Genomic DNA, 23923 nt, shown 5'->3' on the forward strand with positions numbered 1-23923 from the left:
ATGCAAATCTTCCTTAGGGGGGGGGGGGGGGAGGTGTTATATGTATAGGTATAGGTATTTGTACCGTGTTAGCCGAGCTTAATAATCAAAAACAAATAGTCGATACTGTTCTGTGGCTAACTAAATGCTTTTATTTGTCTTTTAGTTGCCTTGTTTCTAAGAAAGTTTTTTGGCTTAATCAATTGTAACATCACCCGAAGAAGAGATCAGTAAACTACATTCTAAGAATGGCATATATATGACTCTTGTATTTTGAATGGCTTGTTTTAAGGTATATAAATAGAATGTACACTTGTTGGCATGTTCAAAACAAGTTTTTAACCAAATGGGTCAAAAACATATTTTAAACAACTTATCAGCGTTAGACTTATCAACTCATTAACTTCCAACTTATCAACCTTGGAAAGGTTCAAGCACCCTTAAAGTAACTGTCTTACTTGCAGATGTAGCTAACATTATTGGAACCAATGGCGAGCTGCAATGGGACATACACAATGCACCAGCAGCAGAAGTGAGAAGCAGACCTTGTTTTGAATCAGCCGTGCGCGAGAAGGGGGGTGGGGCTATTGCACTATTTCACCAGTGGGAGCCCACCACAGGTTGCAATAACATTGGCTGCATCAGTATTTCTATCTTGTGGAAAACGAATACCTACTGCTATTTGTCTGGAACATTAGATTTAAGCAGATCTGTTTGTCTAATGATGGCACCACAATTACTTTGCAAAGAAAGTACAGAGCAAAAATTTACAAAGACTGTTAGACCCTAGTAACTAGTAACTGGAGTCGAAGTACAAGGCCTTTGGCCATGATGTGGTTTACTGCTGTAAATGCTGAAGTATGTGAAAATACTATGTTCTTCAGTCTTTGTAAACTGTATTGAAACAGACAAAGGTAATTGCCATGGACCAGGGCTCAAATAAATAAATATTGTGCAGATAGAGCCTTGGCATGCAATAAAAGGCATATTCAAAACATATCTCTCTTTTTCATAGGACTGTGAAACAGAAGGTTGCAAATCAACCATGACATTCACAGGATAAGGATGGGCCTAATAAGTTGCACTAATGAGTTTATGCAAACTGCCAAATAACCACTGATAACAGAGATGCGACCCCTAGTCATTTTAATGATCTGCCTCACTAAGATTGCCGTTTTACAGCTGGTAAGATAAATATGGGTTTGGAAATGAAATGTGTGAAACTTTTTTATGCCTGAATAAGTAATACATGATCACCCTATCAAAGTGTTATCAAACTATTGCCTTTAACCGAAACCCATTAGCTTATTTGATTTTCCTGCAGCTTTTCTGGAGATCTGGATAGTGGACGAACAAAGTCACTGGAAATGTTAACAGGATGTTTATTTATTTTAGGGAAACCTGATGTTGCTTTTGAGACAGTGGAAATGGAACTTGTCCCACATGCTTAATTACAGTAAATTAAGTAATAAATTTACCTAATCCATGACATTGTGTATCATCCAGACTTCAATGCTCCTTTAGTTTTAATGAATAAGTCAACAAAGGGGATAAATACTTATACATGCAGAATAGACCACAAGATAACCATGAAACCAATGTGTAAAATCCTTTATTTAATCTGTTAACAGAAATCAGAAAATAACTGCAAGTGGCATCATTACCTTAAATAATTTTAAAACAGGTGTTCAATATACTGACAAAAATAAACCAACATAATTGAAAATTCAGCAATACTATATATTTAGTTATTCTCCAGGTATTCCTGCATTCATCTGAGCCACTACGTTTTGTGTTACAAATTAAAGATACATTTTGAAATAGATACATGCATATACCAATAAATGAATCACACTATTAAGAGTGTCTGTCTATTTAACCCATGGTTGCTTTACAATATAACAATATAACTTTACCTCATTCTAACATGAATGTAGTAGTATCTCAATGCTAGAAGTTAACATGAGATGCTCATTCTCACTGATTTCAGTTTCAGCATCTATTCTGAGGGAAACTGAATAAGCAGAACTGAGTGATTGTGAAGATCTGCATCTTTGTTTGTAAGGGAAAGTGGTCAAGATAGTATAATCAACCAGTTGTGGGGTCTATCAATCGGTAGGGATAAGGGAAGTGATACAATACATCACATACAGTAGATTGGCTGATTAACTCCTACTTGCTGTAAATTGGTTGATTGACTCTTACTGTATATCCAGGTGAGGTGAGCCACAGAAATCAACTTTACCCAGAGGATCAGTTTATGCAAGAGAGATGTTAATCATATGGTAAGATTTCAACACATACTGTACCAAGCTGCATTTATTCAGGTTTCCTGCTAATCTTTTCCAAATATACTGTAAATATTAAAGAATCATCAATGAATCATCATCACTGCCCAATATCTCCTCCCTATTATTAATGGTAATGGTTAGATAATGTCACTAGCGGTGCCTATCATAACCCTCTTCTCATAATTTTCCCTTCACTCTACTGTAATTCTGGATCCACACTACATTTGAAATTGTGTATTTCTGTATATATGCGAGTGTAAATTTGATGAAATAAGACTAATAAGAGGGAGAACCAAACAGCATAGAGCAAGTGCTTAAGAAAAAGTCAATGCCTTGATATGTGTGCTCATCTTTAGAAAACCCTATTGAGCATCAGTCAAGGTGGGAAGATCCGAGCTGACAATTGATGCAGACCAGAATAGTAACTACGAAAGTTAAAGTTGTAAAAATAAAAATACATATGCACAATTGTCCATTATATCATTATGGGCTATATTTACTAAGCGATGTTACTCCATAAGCCTGTAAATATGTTGGCTTGGTAAATATGGCCTTTAAGGCACATTTAAATGTATGGTTTAAGGTGTATTCCTGCATTAAAGATTTCCTATGGAATAACACCCACTTAGTAAATATGGCCCCCAATAGCCCATTCAATTCAATGGAGCCAAAAGGTGTCTTCCAGCATGGAAGATATCTTATGGAATAGCAGTAAATATCTCCCTCTCTTTTGTGGTATACTGTACGGTACTGTAATTAGCTTACCATGATTACAACAACAGTACACATCTGCACTTTTTTATTTGAAAAGGGATGATGATGAGTGAAGATACATAAGGGGGGTGTTGGATATATAGATATATTTGTGTGAAAGTCATTGTGGGAGACACAAAAGAGTACAGCTGTTAGAATTCGTAAAAACAATAAAGGATGCACAGGAAATAATGATAGCAAAATGTTGAAGAAATGGACGAATATAGCAAAATGCCTGTGTTGAGAAGTATTGGGGTGCTTCTCCTTAACATAATCTATTGGTTTAACACATTGTTGACTCCTTTAGCTGCCAACGGGTTAATAAAACACTTAAGATTCTTTTGTTTGTCTATATTTATCGTGATTCTTAATGTGATTAAAAATCTAGGGCCAAAATCAATTGATTATTGGCAATACCAAACCATAAGGCTCTCGATCAATTTATTTCTCTATTTAAAACTGATGGCGCTTCAGATATTTTTGCCTTTGCTTTGCCAATTTTATTTTTAAAAAGGATGTCTATTTCTTCAACTGCACAATCACTATTTGTACAGTTTTATGGTGTTGTAATATATTGTACTAAAAAAATACTATACAATCTTAATATTTGCTCCTATTCTGCAACATCAACACAGGTATTTTGGGTAGGATTGTTTTCTAGGGGGACAGCGCATTCCCCGCTCCATTGGGGCATTAAACGTGATCAGTCCAGTAGAGGAGAATGCTCCACTTCTGATCACATCATCAGAAGTACATTCGTGACTGTGTGATAACTACCCAAACAATCATGGTTGCAATACCAGACGTCCGGCACCAAAAAGGTTGAAATGGAATGTGTTATACGACTGGGTGCTTTCAATTTATAGCATTTCCAATATATATGTTGCTAAGCAGGACAGCTCTTTTAGACCCCTTGGTGCTGTAAATTGCTCTCAAAGGGTCACATAATAAGATTATTCTTGGCTGAGTTTCTATTACCACAATACATTTTTTTTTAATACATTACAATAAGTTTCCAGTAAAATCAAAAAATACTATGTCGTTTTGAAGGGCCAGCCATTTAAAGCCCTTCAATAGAAAGGGTATGATGTAAGACATAAGAATCATTATCATCATCTTCCTGCAGTAGTTTTTCAATGGGTATATTGTTGATTACTCTTCTTGTGTCATCTAGTTCATGTGGCACTGGTTCTGGTAATGAAATAGGTATGGGGACAAACTGTGGTCCTGGCAGTGTGGCCGGAGCTGTCTGGTATGGTATGGTGTGAGTTGCTGCAGGAACAGTGGAAAACGGTTGAGCCCAAGGGAAATAAGTCAGAGGGGCTTGCTGATCTGTATACTCCATTTGCGTAGCAAGACCTGAAGGGGTGCTTCTTGTCTAGTAAATAAAAGAAGATATTATAAGATGTGAGATGCTCACAGCATAGTCAACGCTATACTCCAGTCATGGTAGACATCGGGGTATATTTACTATGGTGTGAGAACCTGTAATGCTTCTTAAAGCTTGAATAGCCATTGCCAATGGCCATCACGGTTTACATAACCATTACTACCAAAGAATTTATTGGATATAACACCCGAGTCACCCCAAAGGCCTTGTTTGGTAACATTGCAGCTCTTTTATTGCATTTTAAACTCACCAGCCCTCTTATCCCCTATACCCAATGTTTCAATCTACCCTGCCTAACAACACCTTGCAGGCTTATTCTACCTCTTCTAACACACTTTTAATCCGGTCTGTAAATGTTGCTTATGCCCATAATCATAACTCTAACTGTCCATGAAATATCTGTAAACTGAATGTACAGCCTTTGTTCATTTAATGTTATTATTATAACACTGACTTTTTCTGTCTGTCTTGTGTAACAAAATAATTGTATTTAATTCTGTTTCTTGTCAAACTGACTGTAAAATATTGCGATGCCCCTTGAAGGGGAGGCATGTTTTTACTTAAAAAATAAAGGTAGCTTTATTTCCTTGTAGAATATCCGGTATATTTACTAAGGTGTGATAGCCGTTACAGCTTCTTAATGACCAAATTACAATTAACTAAGGATATCGTACTTTACATGGTCTTGTTACCTTTGTTGGAAATGGGATATATTCACTATTTATATACTACTGTATTTCACCGCTAAAGGGAAATAGTAAATACAAAGTGAGTATTAATATAAATTGTGAATATACCACTTATTTACTACTTCACCACGAAGGTGTAATACCCTAAATTTTCTTAATACTTGAATGACCGTTAACTATGGCTATTACATTTTATATTGCAGACTATGGGGCATATTTATTAAGGTGTAATAAACCTTAATGCTTCTTAATGCTTGACTGGCCTAACCATGGCTATCACACTTTAGATAGAATTGATTACTTTGTAGATTATAGAGGATTATCCACTACAAGTAAAGTGTAATAGCCCTTAATGCTTGCAATGGCCCTAAAACACGTCAGAAGTAGACAATAGTATTCTTTCCCAACTTTACAGTTAGTGTGTACAGATGTAGCCAAGGTTTTTGTACCCGCGGGTACATTATGGTGGAATATTCTGTGATATTCTGTATTATCACTGTCACGGTAGGGGTAGTCAGCCTCACATAATAAAGGTTAATCCGAGCTGGCTGCCCCAAAACCGTGTGTAATGGCCACCTCTGTGAAGCTCATTTGGCCTGAATGTAATGTATATGTTTGGTGTAATCTCTTCCAGAAGGTTGGGATCAGCATAAGTCCAGGACAATGGTAAGTGGGGAAGAGCTGATAATAAGGTCTGGGAAATGGCTCTCGTGGGGCAGAGCCTTTGTACTCCCGAGACACAGAGGCGCCTACCCAGAGGGAGGTATGGGGCTGTCCAAGGGAACCGTTGCCAGGTCTTAGTGCCGTTGGCATGATTCCCATTGACCGGTTCGAATTTCCCGCTTGCCAGCAACTCCCTCACCAAGGGGAGGTCCAGAGTGCCTAGGCCAGACCCCTCCTCCAATTGGTGCAGTCGAACGAGTCCTTGTCCTCCAATTGGCTGCATCGCCACGATCCGTGTTCTGATTGGCCGGTGGCCCCTGCTCCATGAAAAGTATAGCAGACTGTGGGCTATATAATGAGCGTGGCTGATCAGAGTACCAGAAGAATTTGCTAGTTGATCAGAGACACGACTGGCGGGTTTTCGAAAGTGCTATTTGAAGAATAGCATTGAGAAGCTGGAGAAGAAGCAGTTCAGGGCAAGCCTACTGAAGCAGGCCCCTGCACCTAGTTGAGGCTAGATTCTTCTCCCCCAGGCCCCAGTTGGTGAGTGTGCATTGTGATTGTGTATTTTGTGTGTTTGCTGACTTGCTAGAATAAACTTTTGTTTATTGAACTATTGTGTCCTCTCTGGTGATAGTGATCCTGGTGGTAAAGGTGTTAAAAATGCTGGTCCCCGTGACAATCACTGCCATTGAATCCTATTAGAAATGGTTGGTATTCCGCATCAAAATGCATTATGAACAGGTGCAATAACCTTGGCTACAGTACATCTGTATAATGCACTTATTATGGACTATTTGATGAAAATAAAATTTAACATATTAGTTATTTTGCTACTTATTTTTTCTTCTTATATTTTTACATTAAATATGGAACCTATATACACAATATTCTAATTAGAATGAAAGTTACTGTAAATGGTTAGAAGTGCCTCACAATACTCATCATGATTCACAAACACAAAGGGCATAATAACCATAAAACCACTTATGGCGTATTTAAGTGAATGGTCAATATGAAGTTAAAATGACTAGGCTGTAAGGTGTCTCATTGTTGGGTACCATTTAGTACATATTGCCCCAAATGTTCTACATAGCAACCATATTTAAAATTAAAAAGACAAGTTGCTTCCATTATAATTGAATATCCATTATAAAATAATCAGCTGGATCAGCTAATGATACATTTGTTTAACTGTAGTTATTTGCCTAGAGAGGTACTGTACTTACTGTAAAGTTGGTTAACAGTGGTTGTGAGGTGTACGTTAACACGGATGGAGGTCCCACAACAGTGTAACCTTGACACATTGGCTGGACATACATATCTCCAGTGTAAGGGCAGCTAACCGCTTCATGTGAAATGTACTCTGGGCATGTTGTCCATTGGGTTAAAGGTTGAAAAGCTGCAGAGGAAGGCTGAGAAATCCAACCAGTGTACAGGGTTCCTTCATCGTGGATAGGCAAAGCTGATGCAGCAATATCTATATCACCATATGGCAGATCATTGGAATTGGAAACTGGAAACAATAAATAATAAACACAGTATGATGTATCAAGGAGGCTTAACAAAGGATGTTAAAATAAATTAAATAATTACATTTTAGATGCATTACCAATTGGTGTGTAAGATGGATACGTCTGGTAAGTTGAGGTCACCTACAATACATAGAATATTGCATTGATAAATTAATACTGCACAAAAGGGCTCTTCAACTTGCTGCCAGTGGTCCAAATCTGTCCCCTGAAGGACTTTGGAGTGGTCATTGGACTGTGTGCTCCAGCTAAATTAATTGCAGTTGCTCAGGTAGCTAAGTGTTTTTTTTTACATTGAAAATCAAGATATAGCTAAGGAGATAAACATATGTGGTACAGATTTTCTAAATGCTTTCAAAATATACATTTTTAAATCCTTTTAGAGGTATTTAAAATTAGTTCGCAGTACACTTCCCACCCTTCTACTTAATTTGTTTCTCATACAGCCCTTTGAAAAATTAGTTTAAGTCCTTCAGTGTCATATAGACATACAGCGTACATCATGAAGGCTGGTACCCTAGAAAGCATTATGATGTATGCAATACGTCATTGGATTTTGTTTGTTTTCTAGCAAGCTTTCGCAATCAGTGCTCATAGGAGAGTCTACCACAAACTAAATGGAAGGAGGAAGCGATCATGTGAGTGCTTAGGACAGTGATCCCATGATCGTTAGTGCCAGAGGGCAGGGTTGCCACCTTCAGCTGATGGCCAACCCAGAGAAAAAAAAAAAAAAAAAAATCCCTTACTTGGTGGCATGGTGCGGCGGCGGCATCTCCCGGCATCCTGCTGCAACTCCCCCTCCAATTGCAGTGAACATGGCTGCGCAATTCAATGGCAACGGAGTTCAACATGAAGTCATGACGCTAATCGGTGTCACATTGCCGTGGCAATGCATAATGTCATGTTGCCATGGGTACCGTCACGTTGCCATGGGTACCGTCACGTTGCCATGTCATATGTTGCCGTGCAGCCATGTTTACTGCAGTTAGAGGGTGAATTAAAATACTGGAGAATGCCGGAGACACCGCCGCAGCACGCCGCCCCCCTCCTCCGCCACCCAGAGATTGACGGGCTAAACCCGCAGCCCGGAGGTAAGTACCCGAAACCCGGAGTCTCCGGGTCAAACCCAGAGAGGTGGCAGCCCTGCCAGGGGGCCATGGGAGTGGAGGTGGCAGGATCTTCCGGCATTGAAGGAGTTAAGAGCACTGCTGTATAAGATAAAAATGTGCTACTCATTTGAACTAAATGGACAATCATATTCCTCCCATATAGTATCTCTGCTCACAATGTCTACAAGTAAACTTTTAACAGTTATCTAAAAATACTTGTAGATGTCTTATTTTTGTAAAAGGCATCTGTCACCCAGATTTACTATCTTAAACATGTCACTGCAATTGGTTCATTTTGAACCAGGAGGGACTGCAACTTCCAAGGGGCAATCCCTTGGGCCAAAGGGAACAAATGCCAGTGACATGTGTAAGGAGTTGATCTGGGAGATCAATGCCTTTTTTTAACAAAAATCTGACATATCAACATTTTTAAATAATGAAGTAATTATATAAACATGGTGAGTTGAGATTTATGAGAGAGTTGGCACTTGATTGACAAACACTTCCTCATTGGAGAACCCTAAGAAATGTAACTTGTCATTAACATCCAAAAAAATGAAGCAGCAAAACCTTTGCTATTAGCATCGGCATGTATCCTTAGTTAAGCCAACTAAACTGTTAAATTCTTTACAAAAGCTTGTTTTCTGAATTGCACCTTTAACTAACGTTCATGGAAAGTCATTTGCTCTTGAATGAAGGTTTAGATATTACCGTAGATGTTATGGTATTAGTGCTGCTAAAATTCCCACGCTTTCTTTTCAGCAGTTCTTTGACGGGCTCTTTCACACGCACTCCAAGGTATGGCCGGGTTTGTCGATGTTGCTGGTCTGAATTCACAGCTAGAAAACAGATTTAGGAATAAAATAACGAACTATTTGCCCATATAATTGTATTTACATAGTGCCAACAATGTGTTTAGTGCCTTACAGAAAACATATACTACAGGAAATTACAATACAACTGCGTCCATCAAACACATAAAAAAATGAATTCCTAGTAATATGTTTGTAATTTTTCCCATCAATAGGACCAAAATATCAACTGTTATTAGTTACATTGTATCCAGTGTTGTAATAGAAAGTCAGGTCATTGCAGGTTGTAATTGAGTTACATGGATTTAGTGATACACAAGTCTCTTCCTGTACATTGTATTATTAAGACCTTGTAAGGTTTCAAAAACTTGTGCATGTCTACATCTATGAAAACCTGCATTTTTTCATTTATATAGTTCATATTTCTAATAGACATTTTGGCCCTGGTGGAGTAGATGTAAGTTGTGATACATCTATATGCATCAACAGATGAATGCACAATAGCCTACTTTACAGAAGATACCTGTGAGATTTCAGCTTTGAACACTATAATTTAATCTATGAAGTACTCTCATGTTGCTCCATTACAAGGTACTATAGCTGCACAGGCATGGGCATCCGCAGGGGGGGGCAAGGGGGGCGCTTGCCCCCCACTGGATCCTGGGCTGCCAACAGCGGGAGACAGAGGGCACTGGCGTGACAGGATTTAGCGCGCTCACGATGTGCAAGGAAGCGCGCGCGTATCTTCCCTGCTCCCCCCCACCTGGGACCCCCCCTTCCTCCCCCCGAGCCCGCTCACAGCCGCTCGCGGCACTTCCTGTGCCTGCTGCTAGTGAGCGCGTGACTGTCCGTGACGCAGAATCTTCCCGCTCCTCTACTGGTGGCTGCACAGTGTCCCCCCTTCTTCCCCGGGTCTCCGTGGCTGCCCACCCGCCCAGGGTGATAGTAGGTAGGTGCAGGGGTGCGGCCGCCAGGGGGGGGAGGAGTTGCCTCCTGTCCTGTTGCTCCCTCCTGCCCTGGTGCTCCCTCCTGTCCTGGTGCTCCCTCCTGCCCTGGTGCTCCGCTCCCTCCTGTCCTGGTGCTCCCTCCTGCCCTGGTGCTCCGCTCCCTCCTGCCCTGGTGCTCCCTCCTGTCCTGGTGCTCCCTCCTGTCCTGGTGCTCCCTCCTGCCCTGGTGCTCCGCTCCCTCCTGCCCTGGTGCTCTGCTCCCTCCTGTCCTGGTGCTCCCTCCTGCCCTGGTGCTCCCTCCTGTCCTGGTGCTCCCTCCTGCCCTGGTGCTCCGCTCCCTCCTGTCCTGGTGCTCCCTCCTGCCCTGGTGCTCCGCTCCCTCCTGCCCTGGTGCTCCCTCCTGTCCTGGTGCTCCCTCCTGTCCTGGTGCTCCGCTCCCTCCTGTCCTGGTGCTCCCTCCTGCCCTGGTGCTCCCTCCTGTCCTGTTGCTCCTTCCTGTCCTGGTGCTCCCTCCTGTCCTGTTGCTCCTTCCTGCCCTGGTGCTCCGCTCCCTCCTGCCCTGGTGCTCCGCTCCCTCCTGCCCTGGTGCTCCGCTCCCTCCTGCCCTGGTGCTCCCATCCCCCGTCCCCTTGGTGTGGAAGATGAGCGCGGGGGCGGGTAGTGGTGATGCACTTCTGGCTGGTCGGATCGCCGGCCTTCCCCCCCCCCCCTCCCGTCCCCAGGCACTTACATCCGGCGCTGCATCTCTTGCTCCACTGTGTGTGTGTGTGTGTGTGTGTGTGTGTGTCTGTCTGAGGCGTGTGTGTGTGTGTGTCTGAGAGAGGGAGAGTCTGAGAGAGTCTGAGAGAGGGAGAGTCTGAGAGAGTCTGAGAGAGTCTGAGAGAGGGAGAGTCTGAGAGACTGAGAGGGAGAGTCTGAGAGACTGAGAGGGAGAGACTGAGAGGGAGAGACTGAGAGGGAGAGTCTGAGAGGGAGAGTCTGAGAGGGAAAGTCTGAGAGGGAGAGTCTGAGAGGGAAAGTCTGAGAGGGAGAGACTGAGAGGGAGAGTCTGAGAGGGAGATACTGAGAGGGAGAGACTGAGAGGGAGAGACTGAGAGGGAGAGTCTGAGAGGGAGAGACTGAGAGGGAGAGTCTGAGAGGGAGAGTCTGAGAGGGAGAGTCTGAGAGGGAAAGTCTGAGAGGGAGAGACTGAGAGGGAGAGTCTGAGAGGGAGAGACTGAGAGGGAGAGACTGAGAGGGAGAGTCTGAGAGGGAGAGTCTGAGAGGGAAAGTCTGAGAGGGAGAGACTGAGAGGGAGAGACTGAGAGGGAGAGACTGAGAGGGAGAGACTGAGAGGGAGAGTCTGAGAGGGAGAGTCTGAGAGGGAAAGTCTGAGAGGGAGAGACTGAGAGGGAGAGTCTGAGAGGGAGATACTGAGAGGGAGAGACTGAGAGGGAGAGACTGAGAGGGAGAGACTGGGAGGGAGAGACTGAGAGGGAGAGACTGAGAGGGAGAGACTGAGAGGGAGAGTCTGAGAGGGAGAGTGTGTGTATTTGTGTCTGTATGTCTGTGAATGAATACAGACACCAACCCACAGTCAGTCACCCACCCAAGTGTCAGTCACACACGAGTCAGTCAGTCACCCACCCACCCAAGTGTCAGTCACCCACTCCATCACCCACACACCCCCACACCCCCACACCCACTCTCTCTCTCTGTCTAGTTAAAATTATGCCCCCCAGCCCCCCCCGAAAACATTTCTGCGGACGCCCATGTGCGCAGGTACATTAAAAAGATATCACAACATGCAAGAAGCATGAGCATAACATTAAAGCATAATAAAATATATGAAAAGTCTAGTGAAAAGATGATGACGTGGCAATAAGAATGGTAGGGACAATAATGCATGGTGGACCAATACAATGCAAACATCAAAGACTTTCTTTAGAGTACTTGTTTCGTTGTTACATCAGGCTGTTTGATTAGATGATAAAGTCATAACATTCCAAACAGTTATAGTGGGTAACTAACAAGGTAGTTTCAGTTACACCTACAGTACTGTACTTTCAAGTCAATATGTATGGTATGGGATTTATGTTGAGACCATGTACATTCAACATACTGTATTTGAGATAGCTCAGTAAAAGTGTAATGTCATCCTATATTAGTGGTACCCATATGTTTTACACTGGCCTCCCAGAAAAGCAATTATTATGTATTAGGGACATCATTCTCCCAAGGTATGGGATGTGTGCCTCCCTCCCAAAAAAAAAAATAGTGGAATATATATTGATTGTGTCTTTATTTCTCTTTGTCACCATCTGTTCACTTGTCTGACTCCCTTTCTGTCTTTTTGATACACAATCTACCAATGGTATTGAAAGTCCTTCCATTATTAATAAATGAACATAAAGGCACAAGGCAAGTTCCAACCATTTTTCCAGATAATAAATATGGTTATAAAAGATCATTAGGTATGTGTCTACTGTATTAGAAGACATTCTATATCAATATGGCAAAGGGTGCCTTCATAAGTCCCTTCAACTGTTACAGCAGGTCTGTCCTATGTCTTTATTGAAGCCCACACTTGCAGCGCCACACAGCCAGCAAAAAAAAAAAAAAAACTTTTGTTAACCATTTAACAAACTAATTGGCTTCCTACAAATAATCTAACCATGAAAATAGCAAAGATCTGGGTTCTTTTGTTTCACTTGAATTTCACTGCAAATTGCATTTCTTGGGGACCTGTGAATGGGGTGTGTTGTCTTTACTCTCACCTTGGACTTATCGCAGAGCCAAATATAATAAGGGGAGAGGGAAAGGGGTGGTCCCTGGCTGTAAAAACTGTTGTTGAACGCACAGTGACGTCAGACAAAAGGGATCAGCCAGAGGAATTCAAACTCTTCTCAAAACTCAGCTCAACCGTGTACACAAAATTAGTTAAAATTATTATGTAAACATACTTATAGGCATCAGATTTTGTTTCAAAAAAGGTATCAATCACCAAGATATGATGCCTTTAACATGTACAGTTTGGTCCTAGGATTACCTTTTTAAGGTTGCTAATTAGTTTGGCCAGCAATCACTAGCCTTAAGGCTAAAAGGCCTCTGTCAAAAAAGTTAAATAAAAAAATTGAAGGGGCTGCGCTTCTTCAGCATATTATTGTGATCTCCAACTCTTGCAGGGAACATCTGCAACTGGTGATTAATTCAATATTTCCAGCCAGATGTCATTTTGTGAGTGAGTCACAGGAAATCAGAACTGTTTAATAATTGTGTGAAACGTATCTTTTAAGCCATATCTAAGGGCAAATAATAACGACAAACTTTGTAGGTAACAATGCTATAAAAGTTCAGGAAGCTCGACAATTCATATCAACATTCTTGCTAACTTACCTTTGTTGAACTTTCAAATATAAACATATCAGATCTTCAAGATCATAGTTCTTAGCATGCTATATGTCCATTCCATTCATTAATCTGATTAAAGATACGGTACTGTATTTAACTGTGCTGTATTTACACTACCTGGTTAGTGTACATAGTGTTTCAATATTTGTATGCACTCTGAACACATGCCAGCCTATGGCGGTGTTACATTGTAAACCATGGTTGACTAAATGAATTCAAATATATCGGCCTAAATACTGTAGATCTGAAATGTGTTAAATTCAGGTCAAATTGAAGCTGACATAGTCTAAAAGGGTTTTTCAACCAAACGAGCTGGCAATTATGAACCATATTTACTAAGTGGTGCTAAACTCTAAGGTACTCAATTGCCCATTTCCTCGAATGTGCCCCTGTATTCAACATGCGTTGAAGCTACAGATGAAGTTAAGTTTACAGCTTTCCCGGTAACGCCACTGCAATATTTAATGCAAGAAATAACACCACTCCATTAAAAACAATAGCAACATTTAACACACACATTATTATTCCTTTTCCTCCACCTGTACTTCCCTGTGCTGGAGAAGATTTTAGTCCCACTCATGTGAATGGAGCTGAACTATTAACATAGTAGCATTAGCATTTTGAACAGAGCTTAAAAATAGAGGAGCTGTTTTGTTATGTTATACGAGAAACATTTATATGATAATAACTGAAAGTACCTGACTTTGCTTGGAAATTCTAAAAAGCCAACCCCAATCCTTCCTACCCCCTTCACGCTTCCCCCTGCTCTCTTTTTCCCCTAATCTCTCTCCTCCCTTCCATCACTTTCCTTTAACACTTTATGATGTCCCCAACTCTTTCCATCTCTCTCTCCTCTAGCATTCTTACTTTATCCTCATGTAGGGGTGTTCTGGTTTCCCCTCTACCTCCGCTGCAGGGCGCAATCACGAGGGGTGCTGTGTAGGGAGCGTCCGGAGGTTCCGCAGCAGCCCGATAGCACAGGGCGCCGCCATGTTGTAAATGGCATTGCGCAATACTCATGCGCGACCGGAGGCACGGAGAGAGTTCGCCCATGCCCAGTGTAAGCGCGTGAACGGCTGGCCAATAACCAGGAGGCTCTGAAGTAAAACTACAATTCCCACGAGCCTCAGCGGAGCCACATGACACCAGGGAACGAATAGGAGTGAAGAGATTGCTGGCAGGCAGGAAAGGGAAGCGTGGGGGAGAGACCACGCTAGCAGAGGGTGACGGAGGAGCAAGGGGAGTGGTAATGTGTGTGCAGGGGGTAAGTGACCCACCTGCGTAGGCCAGATTTCCCCTCAGGCCCCAGTGCAGACCCTGAGTTACCACCAGCTTGTGGTACTGCAGGGAACCGCCCTAGAGAGAGACATCCTATTCCCTTACTGTATTAGCAGACAGGGACGCAGTGTTCTTCCTAAGCTGCTGCATGTTCAGTGGTTTGGGCTCAAGCTGCTGGAAATTACCAAACTCGTGAGAGACTACGCTGGATCGGCGGATCCTTTTCGAAGTCTGTTACCGGCTGCTGGAGTGACCGGAAGGTATTTAATAAGTGCAACACCGGTACCTTCAGGCGCTGATTCCGCCTTGGGGTAGGGTTCTTTGGGGGACACTGGGTTGAGTGACCAAGGGACTGAGTCTATACATTGGACACGGTGTGGGGTACACGTGGTGGTGGGAAGTGACATTACTCAACGTGGAGAGTGGCCAGGCCACTGGTGTATAATTACTGAGTATCATGTACTGTGATTATATGTGTTTTATTCCTAATAGGTGTAAGCTAAGGTTTTGCAATTACTTATTAGTAAAAGGTTACAACGTTGTGGCTTGTTATCATTATTCTTACCTAGGGGAATCTTAATTATTGGGGATCCTGGGTAAGTGGAGGCGTTGCCAAGAACATATTGTTACCCCAGGCTCCCAGTTAGCGGAGGCCCAGATCTCGCTGAGCCAGCAAGTACATACAGCACTAGTAGTCTCTCTATATCAGCAGGAAAGAGGGCTACACTCACGTGCCAACTATAAGGGAGCTGTTCATCACCTAAGATGGCCGCTGCCATGAAGTTACATCTTCTTCACTGAAGCAATTGGTACCATCTCACTTCCTGGCAAATCCTGCCCTCAGTTCCCGGCAGGCAGTGACTTCAATCCCACTGAAGCAAGCGTGGCCATTTTACTTCTTGGCAAATTCTGCCCTTACCCCCCTGACAGGAAGTAAGGCCTCTCGCTGGCTCTCATTGCCAGCAGCTGCCTCTGGCCACCACAGTGTACGTCATGACGTTATGATGCTGTTTTGGCGCAAAGCGGAGAATGGGTTTTATGTTTAAAAGGGACTGCCAGGCATTTGTATTTTACTCCTTGTAAGGAGTTCAAAACGCGTTGAAGGTTATCCTCTATGCTTTGGTTACTCCATTAAATATTTTTGCATTTATTGTATCCTCTCCTTGCTCCTTTTTTAGCTGTGCTCTACTTATCACTTTTATCTGGCCTTTAAATAGCAGACAGTTGCAACATTTCTTCGCTCATGCAAAGTAGTCCAGTACTCTATGCCTTGCTCTGCCTTTGACCCTGTTTGTCTTGACCCCTGCCTGTACCGAATTACCTCCTGCGTTGTTCCTGCCTTGTTCCAGTCCTGTTCCCCCTGTGGTTTTCCTGTTATTCCAGAATCAGTTTGTTCCTGAGTCCGTTCCTGAGTCCTGAGTCTTCCCCTTGCCTATGCCTGCACCTTCCCTGGAACTGGAACTGCCTTCCCCTGCATCCTAGGCTCCAGATTCCAGGCCAAGGTTGGTGTACTTGCACCCTACCTCTGCGCTGTGGGCCCGTATTCTGTCCTGCAGCAGCGTTACACATTGCAATGGAACCGCAGAGGTAGGAACACTGCCCCCTCCCCCCCCACTTTGGATAGTCCAGAGTTCTCTCTTGAAGGGAGGGGCGCTATGGGGCTTTTAGCATGGCCAATGCCCACTTTGTAGTGCCTTGCACCCTGGATGTTCCTCGCCTGGATCCCTGCCTTTCCCCTTTTGTTCCTGATTATGGCATGCTTTGTCCTGCCTGGACTCCCACATGGACCCCTGCTTGTCCTCTTCATGCTACCCCGATATTGGGACATTTCTCCCTCCAGGAGAGCGGTATAGAAAACCGTTGTGGGTAGTGTAGGTCCTGCTGAAGAGGGTTTACCGTGATATGGTAGCAGGCTTATAATCCTTTGGCCAAAGCATTTAACCAAAGAACCCTTACTTTGTATATAGTGCAGCTTCTCACTTACACTCTCACTGAGGATTCGGCTCTCTTTGCTGTTACTGGCACTCTGCCTTTAAGGCGGCTGGACGTCCTCCGGATAGCACCAGACCACGGAGTTCTGTTCCTGTGAGATTCAAGGTTGTTTTGTTTTTAATGCCTGTTCTAGTTCATAATTCCTGTTCCGCGTACCTTGCCTTCACAGCAGCCTGGACTCTCTTCTGATCGCTCCATGGAAATCTGCCCGGAACCCAGCCTGTAACGCCGTGTTGGGTAAAAACTCTCTCTTTGTTGTTTCCCCTACGCCTATAGTGGATTGTCCGGAGTTCGATCCTGAAGGGGTGATACTATAAGGGATCTGTTCATTACCTAAGATGGCCGCTGCCATTAAGTTACATCATCCTCACTGAAGCAATCAGGACCATCTCACTTCCTGGCAAATCCTGCCTTCCGTTCCTAAGAGGAAGTGGCTTCAATCCCACTGAAGCAAGTGTGGCCAACTTACTTCCTGGCAAATTCTGCCCTTAACCCCCCTGACAGGAAATAAGCCTCTCTCTGGCTCTCATTGCCAACAGCTGCCTCTGGCCTTTAAATAGCAAGCAGCTGCAACTTGTCTTCACTCATGCAAAGTAGTCCAGTACTCTATGCCTTACTCTGCCTTTGACCCTGTTTGTCTTGACCCCTGTCTGTAACAGATTACCTCCTGCGTTGTTCCTGCCTTGTCCCAGTCCGGTTCCCCCTGTGGTGTTCCTGTCCCAGTCTGGTTCCCTTGTCCTTGTTTGTTTCTGAGTCCATTCCTGAGTCCTGAGTCTTCTACTTGCGTCTTCCCCTTGCCTATGCCTGCACCTTCCCGGGAACCGGACCTGTCTTCCCCTGCATCCCAGGCCCCAGATCCAAGGCCAAGTTTGGTGTACCTTCTGTAATGGTGAGGGGGTAACCAGGCTAATAAAGGTTAAGCCCACTTGGTTACACCTGATCCATGTTTGAAGGTCCTAGAGTGTCAGCTCTTGGACCTGACTTTCATATATGCATCACTGTGACTGTGTGTAAATTATGCGACAATACAGTATTTTTCAGTTTTTACCTTTCCAGGAGTGCTAGCCAGAGGAGCTTGCTAGGCTATGAGTTTTAAGGTGAGTTTTGCGGAGAAACGTTTTTCAGATTGTGGCTATTTAGCGGGGTTCCCAAGTTATCGGATACCCCAAAGATGTACCCGGGAATCAGGTAAGATTCTCAGGCACATTGAAGCACAGTGCTCCGGCAAAATCCTACCCATGAAATGTTCTTGCAACTCACCACCAGGGTTCCCTGCTTCAGCACAAACAGCAAAGGTAAAAAGGGCATCAGGGATCAAGGTATCCCCAGAACAGTCCAGGGGTCCCTAGCATAAGGTGGGATGCCCAGTTCATGCCCATGTTACCCTGAACCTGGTACAGGGGTTTAGGGGGTGCTCCAGCTATGTAATAAAGCTGCGAGGATATTAATTGTGTATAAAGATAAAGTCAGGGATTTGCAGTGTGCCTGTCATGCCTGTATGCCCGCAGACTTGGCCAGTCCCCAGTACTGAGGTGGGAAGGGTATCACCACACACCCACAGCAGTGAGGGCGTGCCCGGAGTGTGGTATGGCATTGCTGGGCCTGTAGAGAGATGGTTAGTAATACTTGCAACGCCTTTGGAGTTCAGAGTAAGAGTAGTGGTGTCCGTGCGCCAGAGTCCAGGGGTATAGAGATCAGAATTGTAAAGTTCGTAAGCCAAAGTCCAGGGATCACAGAAGTCAGCAAGGTCGTGTTCGTAAGCAGGGTTCAAGGGCAATAGCGAGCAGAGTAGTCCAGTACGAGCAGAGGTCAAGCCAGGGAAATCCAAGAGGTAAGCAGGAGCAGGAACAAAGCTGGAACACAGAGGAGAGCCAAGCATAGGACTGCACACACAGAGGTAACAAAGAACTACAGTATGCAGAGCAATGAGAGAAAGGACAGACAGGGGTTATAAAGGAGGGAACACCAATAGGAGAGAGAAGAGGAGCAGAGGGTGAAGTGGGAGACAGCAGGGATAGGTGAGGAGGAGAAGAGGTGGAGACAAGTGAGCCAGTGAGGGAGATAGCCTGAAGAGCACGAGAGGAGGAGCCAGGAGTCTGAGAGAGCCTACAAGAGGAGCGTGTGCGCGCACCCTCTGTAAGGTTAGAGTGCGCGCGCACAGCCTGCGTCACAAGGCGGGCGGGGCACCGCGCCACAGGAGCACCCACCGAGCAGGAGGGCACACAGAGGGAGAAGCCACCAGAGGTAAGGCGAGTGGAGCAGGGACCGAGCGGGACCGTGAGCAGGGACTACCGCAGCAGGAAATGGGAGACCGAGCGGGTGCGCGTGACTTGCGGGGTGCGCGCGCTGACGCCGGGATGATGTCAGAGGTTGCCGCAGAGGAAGGGAGAATAGCAGGGAAAGGCAGGGAAGGATCAGAAGAGGCAGGCAAGCGCGGGGCGTCAGGGACACATGGAGGGGAAGGAATCCCCTGAACCGTCACAGTGCCAGGGATAAGGCTACTAAGAGTAGGGAACATATATTATTTTTCTATCCCTGACACCAGACCAGGAGACTTACTGTAGACATGTTTAAACATAAGACACCGAGTCAAAGTATATTTTATTAAAGGTTTTTATTTGATAAATGTATATGCTTGTACCTATGTGTATGTGCCTGTGAGATTTCCAAGTCGTGGTTCCGAGAGACCAGATAGCTACCAAGCTTGGCGCCACTGAGTTTGCTCAGGACCCGGAGTTGGAAGCCTCAGGGATGCCAAGGTGTCACTGTACTTTGTACTGGCCAGCAAAATTCACCAGTCTCTTCACTCCATGGACCTGTCAGGTCCTTGCAGAGTGTTCTGCAGCAGCCTCACCATATCAAAACAAACTGCCACACCAGTCCCCTCAGCAATCCCTTTCCAACTCTATCAGGAAGCTCTGTGATGTGATCAAAGTCCATCCAATGCCATCCACCTTGAAGATCTGGGGCGGGTAACAAAATTCATTCCACTGGCTAAGCACAGTCACATGGTCCAGTGTAATTCTTAAAGGGGCCATGTCCTGTGCTGATAGCAGACACAGGGGGTTACATCTATATCTAGTCTATGTGGAGATTCTGATGATGCAGTGAAAAAGTAGATAATAGGAGATAAATTACTCAAAGGCAAGGATGTGTTTTGTATGTGCCATTTTACTTCTTAACTTACTGAGCAGAGCAGCTACCGACACCCCTATGTAGGTATCTACAGAAGCATGGGCCCCGGAGCTAAAATTAATGGGGTTCAGCTCCGAGACCCCCTTCTTCAATTGTATGTAAAAATTAAATATTTGCATGCTTGGATTGCCTCTTTAAGATGTTTATTTTCTTCCCTTTCCAATGCTATTTTATTTTTACAATCTGATGCTCCATTCAGGAGATATACACATTTGAAATATGACGTGTTCAAGAGGTTAAATGGAGTACAGAGCCGTCCACAGGTTACCACGGTAACCAGATGCTAGAGCTTAAGAAAATCATTCTTTTTAACACTAAATAAACTTTTTTTTATTTAGAAAAGAGAACACAGCGTTGGATGGATGGGAGCCCTCTGAAAAAGCTCCGGTGACGCCGCAATATAAATAATGAAATAAACCCCCAAAAATGAAAATAAAAAGAGTTAAAGCGACAGCAGGAGCCACCGGAGATGCTGCCAAAGAAGGACAAGAAGACACAGCTGCCAAAATTAACCAGGTAAAAGTAGCCTGCCGGTCCCTGACTCCAACAATTGTGGCGGGTGGACGTGCACGCGCAGCAGAAGGCACAGGAGCAGTCAAAGAAACAAGTAAGGAACCACTCAGAATCAGATTAGGAACCAGAAAACCCCAAAAATACCCAAATAACTCCAAAAGCTCTCAGAGAACTATTTAAAGAGATGCAAAAAAAAATTTAAGCTGCTCTAGGCTAAGCTGTGGCTGAATTTACATCTAACCTCTAATGCTCTCTCTCTGAGAACTACCCAGCTTGAAAATAAACAGCAAGAATCGCTGCAGAGTCAAGGATCAATGGAGGACGAGGTGTTTAAGCTAAATGACGAGCTTTATGTTTCAGGTGTATAGTTTCAGCCACGGAGCTACTCATATGCTTCGTTAAGCAGGTGTGTTTTAAGGTGGGTCTTAAAGGTGGATAGAGAAAGTGCAAGTCGGGTATTGAGGGGAAGGCCTTACAGAGGTGTGGGGAAGTCAGTTAGAAAGGTTTAAGGCGGGAGAGGGCTTTAGATTCAAAGGCAGTAGACAGAAGGCCTCCTTGAGCAGAACGCAAGTGTCGGGATGGTGCATAGCTGAGATATAAGGAGGAGCAGAAGAGTATAAAGGTTTAAAAGTGAGGAGAAGAATTGAGTGTGTGATGTGGGAATTGATAGGAAGCCAGGAGGAGTGATTTCAGCAGGGGAGACGCTGAGACAGATTTATTAAAGAGTAGAGTGATTCTGCCAGCAGCGTTTAGAATAGATTGTAGGGGAGACAGGTGAGAGGCAAGTAGGCCGGACAGCAGGAGGTTACATTAATCGAGACAGTAGAAAAAAAGGGCCTGTGGCAGAATTTTAGCAGTCAAGCAACAGATGTATCTTTGTAATATTGCGGAGGACAAAGTGACAGGTTTTAGATACATTTTGAATGTGAGAGGAGAATGTGAGAGAGGAGTCAAGTGTGACCCCTAGGCAGCATGATTGCGCTACTGGGTGTATGACAGAGCCCTGGGGTATCCCCACAGAGAGATCAATAGTGGAGGAGGTGTTAGCAGAAGAGACACTGAAAGTATGATGGGAGAGGTAAGAAGAGATCCAAGATAGAGCTTTGTTACGAATACCAAGTGTATGGAGAATGTGAAGTAGAAGAGGGTGGTCCACAGTATCAAATGCTGCAGAAAGGTAAAGTAATATGAGCAAAGTGTAATGACCTTTGTCTTTGGCAGCACGGAGGTCATAAGTTATTTTAGTGTGGGCTGTTTCAGTGGAGTGAGCAGTGCGAAAGCCAGATTGTAGAGGGTCTAGGAGAGAATAGGTGCTGAGAAAATGGAGCAAACCAAAGAATACAAGAAGTTCAAGTAGTTTAGATGCAAAAGGCAGGAGGGAGACAGGCCGATAGTCAGAAAGATAGGTATGGCCAAGCTTGATCTTTTTGAGTAATGGTATAACTGTTACATGTTGGAAGGAAGAGGCAAAGGTACCAGAGTAGAGGAAGGAGTTAAAAATGTGTGTGAGTGTAGGGATTATAGTAGGAGCAAGAGGTTTTTGGAGATGAGAGGTAATGGCGTCAAGAGGGTAGGTGGTAGAGGGAGAAGAGGAGATCAGCAACAACACATCCTCTTCTGTGACAGTGGAAAAAGAGTCAAGGAAGGCAGGAGGAGAGTTAGGAAGAGGTGTAGGATGGGAGGGGGATAGAGTGGATGTCCTGACAAATGGATTCCACCTTTTACTTGAAATAGTCAGCATAGTCCTGAGATGGAGGAAAAAGAACAGGCAGATGAGGGTGGTCTGAGTAGGGAGTCAAAGACAGAGAAGAATCTGCATGGATTAGACTTGTGCGTTTTGAATAGTGAAGAATAGTAGGTTCGTTTAGCTTGAGAGAGGGAAGAGTTGAAACAGGATAGCATACATTTGTAGTGAAGGAAGTCTTCAAGAGTGTGAGATTTCCTCCAGAGGCGTTCAGAGGAATGAGTGCAGGAACGCAGCATTCGGGTGTGGGAATTTAGTCAGGGTCCGGGCTAGAAGGATGAGGACAGCAGAGAGAAAGTGAGGCATGTAGATCAAGAGAGGAGGACAGGGCAAAGTTGTAGTTCCTGACCAGATTGTCAGGGTCTGGAGCAGAACTGAGAGAGGAGAGTGAGGAGCATAAAGTGGAATCAAAATCTGGTAGGTTAATAGAGCTCAGGTCTCTGCACAAACTAGGGGTAGATGGAGGTGAAGGTGAGAAGTGAGAGAGAGAAAATGAGATGAGGCGATGATCAGAGAGAAGAAGGGGGAAATAGAGACATCAGAGAGAGAAGTTTTGAGTGAAAGTCAGATCTAGGTAGTGGCCATCCTTATGGGTGCTGGCTGCAGTCCACTGCTGAAGTACAAAAGAAGAGGTTAGAGAGAGAAAGTGGGAAGGCCAAGGGAGAGAGGGGTCACCAATGTGGTAGTTGAAGTCCCCAAAGAGAAGAACAGGGGAGTCTGAGGAGAGAAAGAAAGAGAGCCAGGATTCAAAGTGAGAGAGAAAGACACAAAGGGGATGAGTAGAGGTAGGCGATAGATGACCGCCACATGAACAGGGAGAGAGAAAATCTGGACAGTGTGAGACTCAAAGGAGGAAAAAGAAAGAGGGAGGAATAGAAAGGGTACGGTAGTGGCAAATAGAGGAGAGCAGGAGCCCCACGCCTCCTCCCCTGCCATCAGGGCATGGAGTGTGGGAGAAAGAAAGACCACCATAAGAGAAGGCAGCTTCCAGAGCAGAGTCAGACTGAGTGAGACAGGTCTCAGTTATAGCAAAGAGGAGCAGATAATGAGATAAAAAGAAGTCATGCATAGAGAGGAACTTGTTAGAAAGGGACGTGCATTCCAGAGGGACATGAAACTTACCACTTAGAATAGACGTAAGCTCTTTGGAGCAGGGTCTTTACTTTGCCTCATGTTGTCATTTACCTGTTACACTTATTCCCATTGTTTGTCATTTATTTATCTTGGACTGTCATTTTGTAAAGCGCTGTGTACATTGTTGACGTGATATATATAAAATGATACATACCTACCTACAAAAGAGCTCCAAGTGGGCGGTTCACTTTTAGCTTCCAGTAACTCGACATTCACTCTCCACTTACCTGCTATTATAGTGAAGTTACTGTAAGTTACTGTACAGTAGATAAATCTTGTTAGCTCATAAAGCCTTAGCATAAAATAAAAAAACAGTTTACAATTGGTAGTCTTCATAGGAGGCTATTTAGTAAAGCTACTAAATATACTAGATGTAACTCACTCTGTTTGTTCAATTTTTAAAGGTTTATTTAGTTTACTGCACAATAGAAAGTCTGTTTTCGCCTCTCTAGTTTTTCTCCTGCTCGCTGATTTTTACATTGTGTTTTATTCCTTAAAACTAAAATAAAAAA

General features: G+C 44.0%; 1 protein-coding gene across 1 annotated transcript in view; it reads right to left on the bottom strand.

Moving 5' to 3' along the window:
- Window positions 1-1611: 1611 nt before the first annotated feature.
- The window catches only part of POU2AF1 (POU class 2 homeobox associating factor 1), a 74191-nt gene continuing 51879 nt past the window's right edge, over window positions 1612-23923 (bottom strand). Inside the window, exons 2-5 of the mRNA XM_075604372.1 lie at window positions 9118-9245; window positions 7378-7420; window positions 6995-7281; window positions 1612-4401 (exon numbers count right to left, since the gene is read on the bottom strand). Coding sequence (XP_075460487.1) covers window positions 4084-4401; window positions 6995-7281; window positions 7378-7420; window positions 9118-9245 — 776 coding nt within the window. The 3' untranslated portion in view covers window positions 1612-4083. The remainder of the gene's footprint in view (window positions 4402-6994; window positions 7282-7377; window positions 7421-9117; window positions 9246-23923) is intronic.

Source organism: Ascaphus truei, chromosome 6, assembly GCF_040206685.1.
Source record: "Ascaphus truei isolate aAscTru1 chromosome 6, aAscTru1.hap1, whole genome shotgun sequence".
Taxonomy (NCBI): domain Eukaryota; kingdom Metazoa; phylum Chordata; class Amphibia; order Anura; family Ascaphidae; genus Ascaphus; species Ascaphus truei.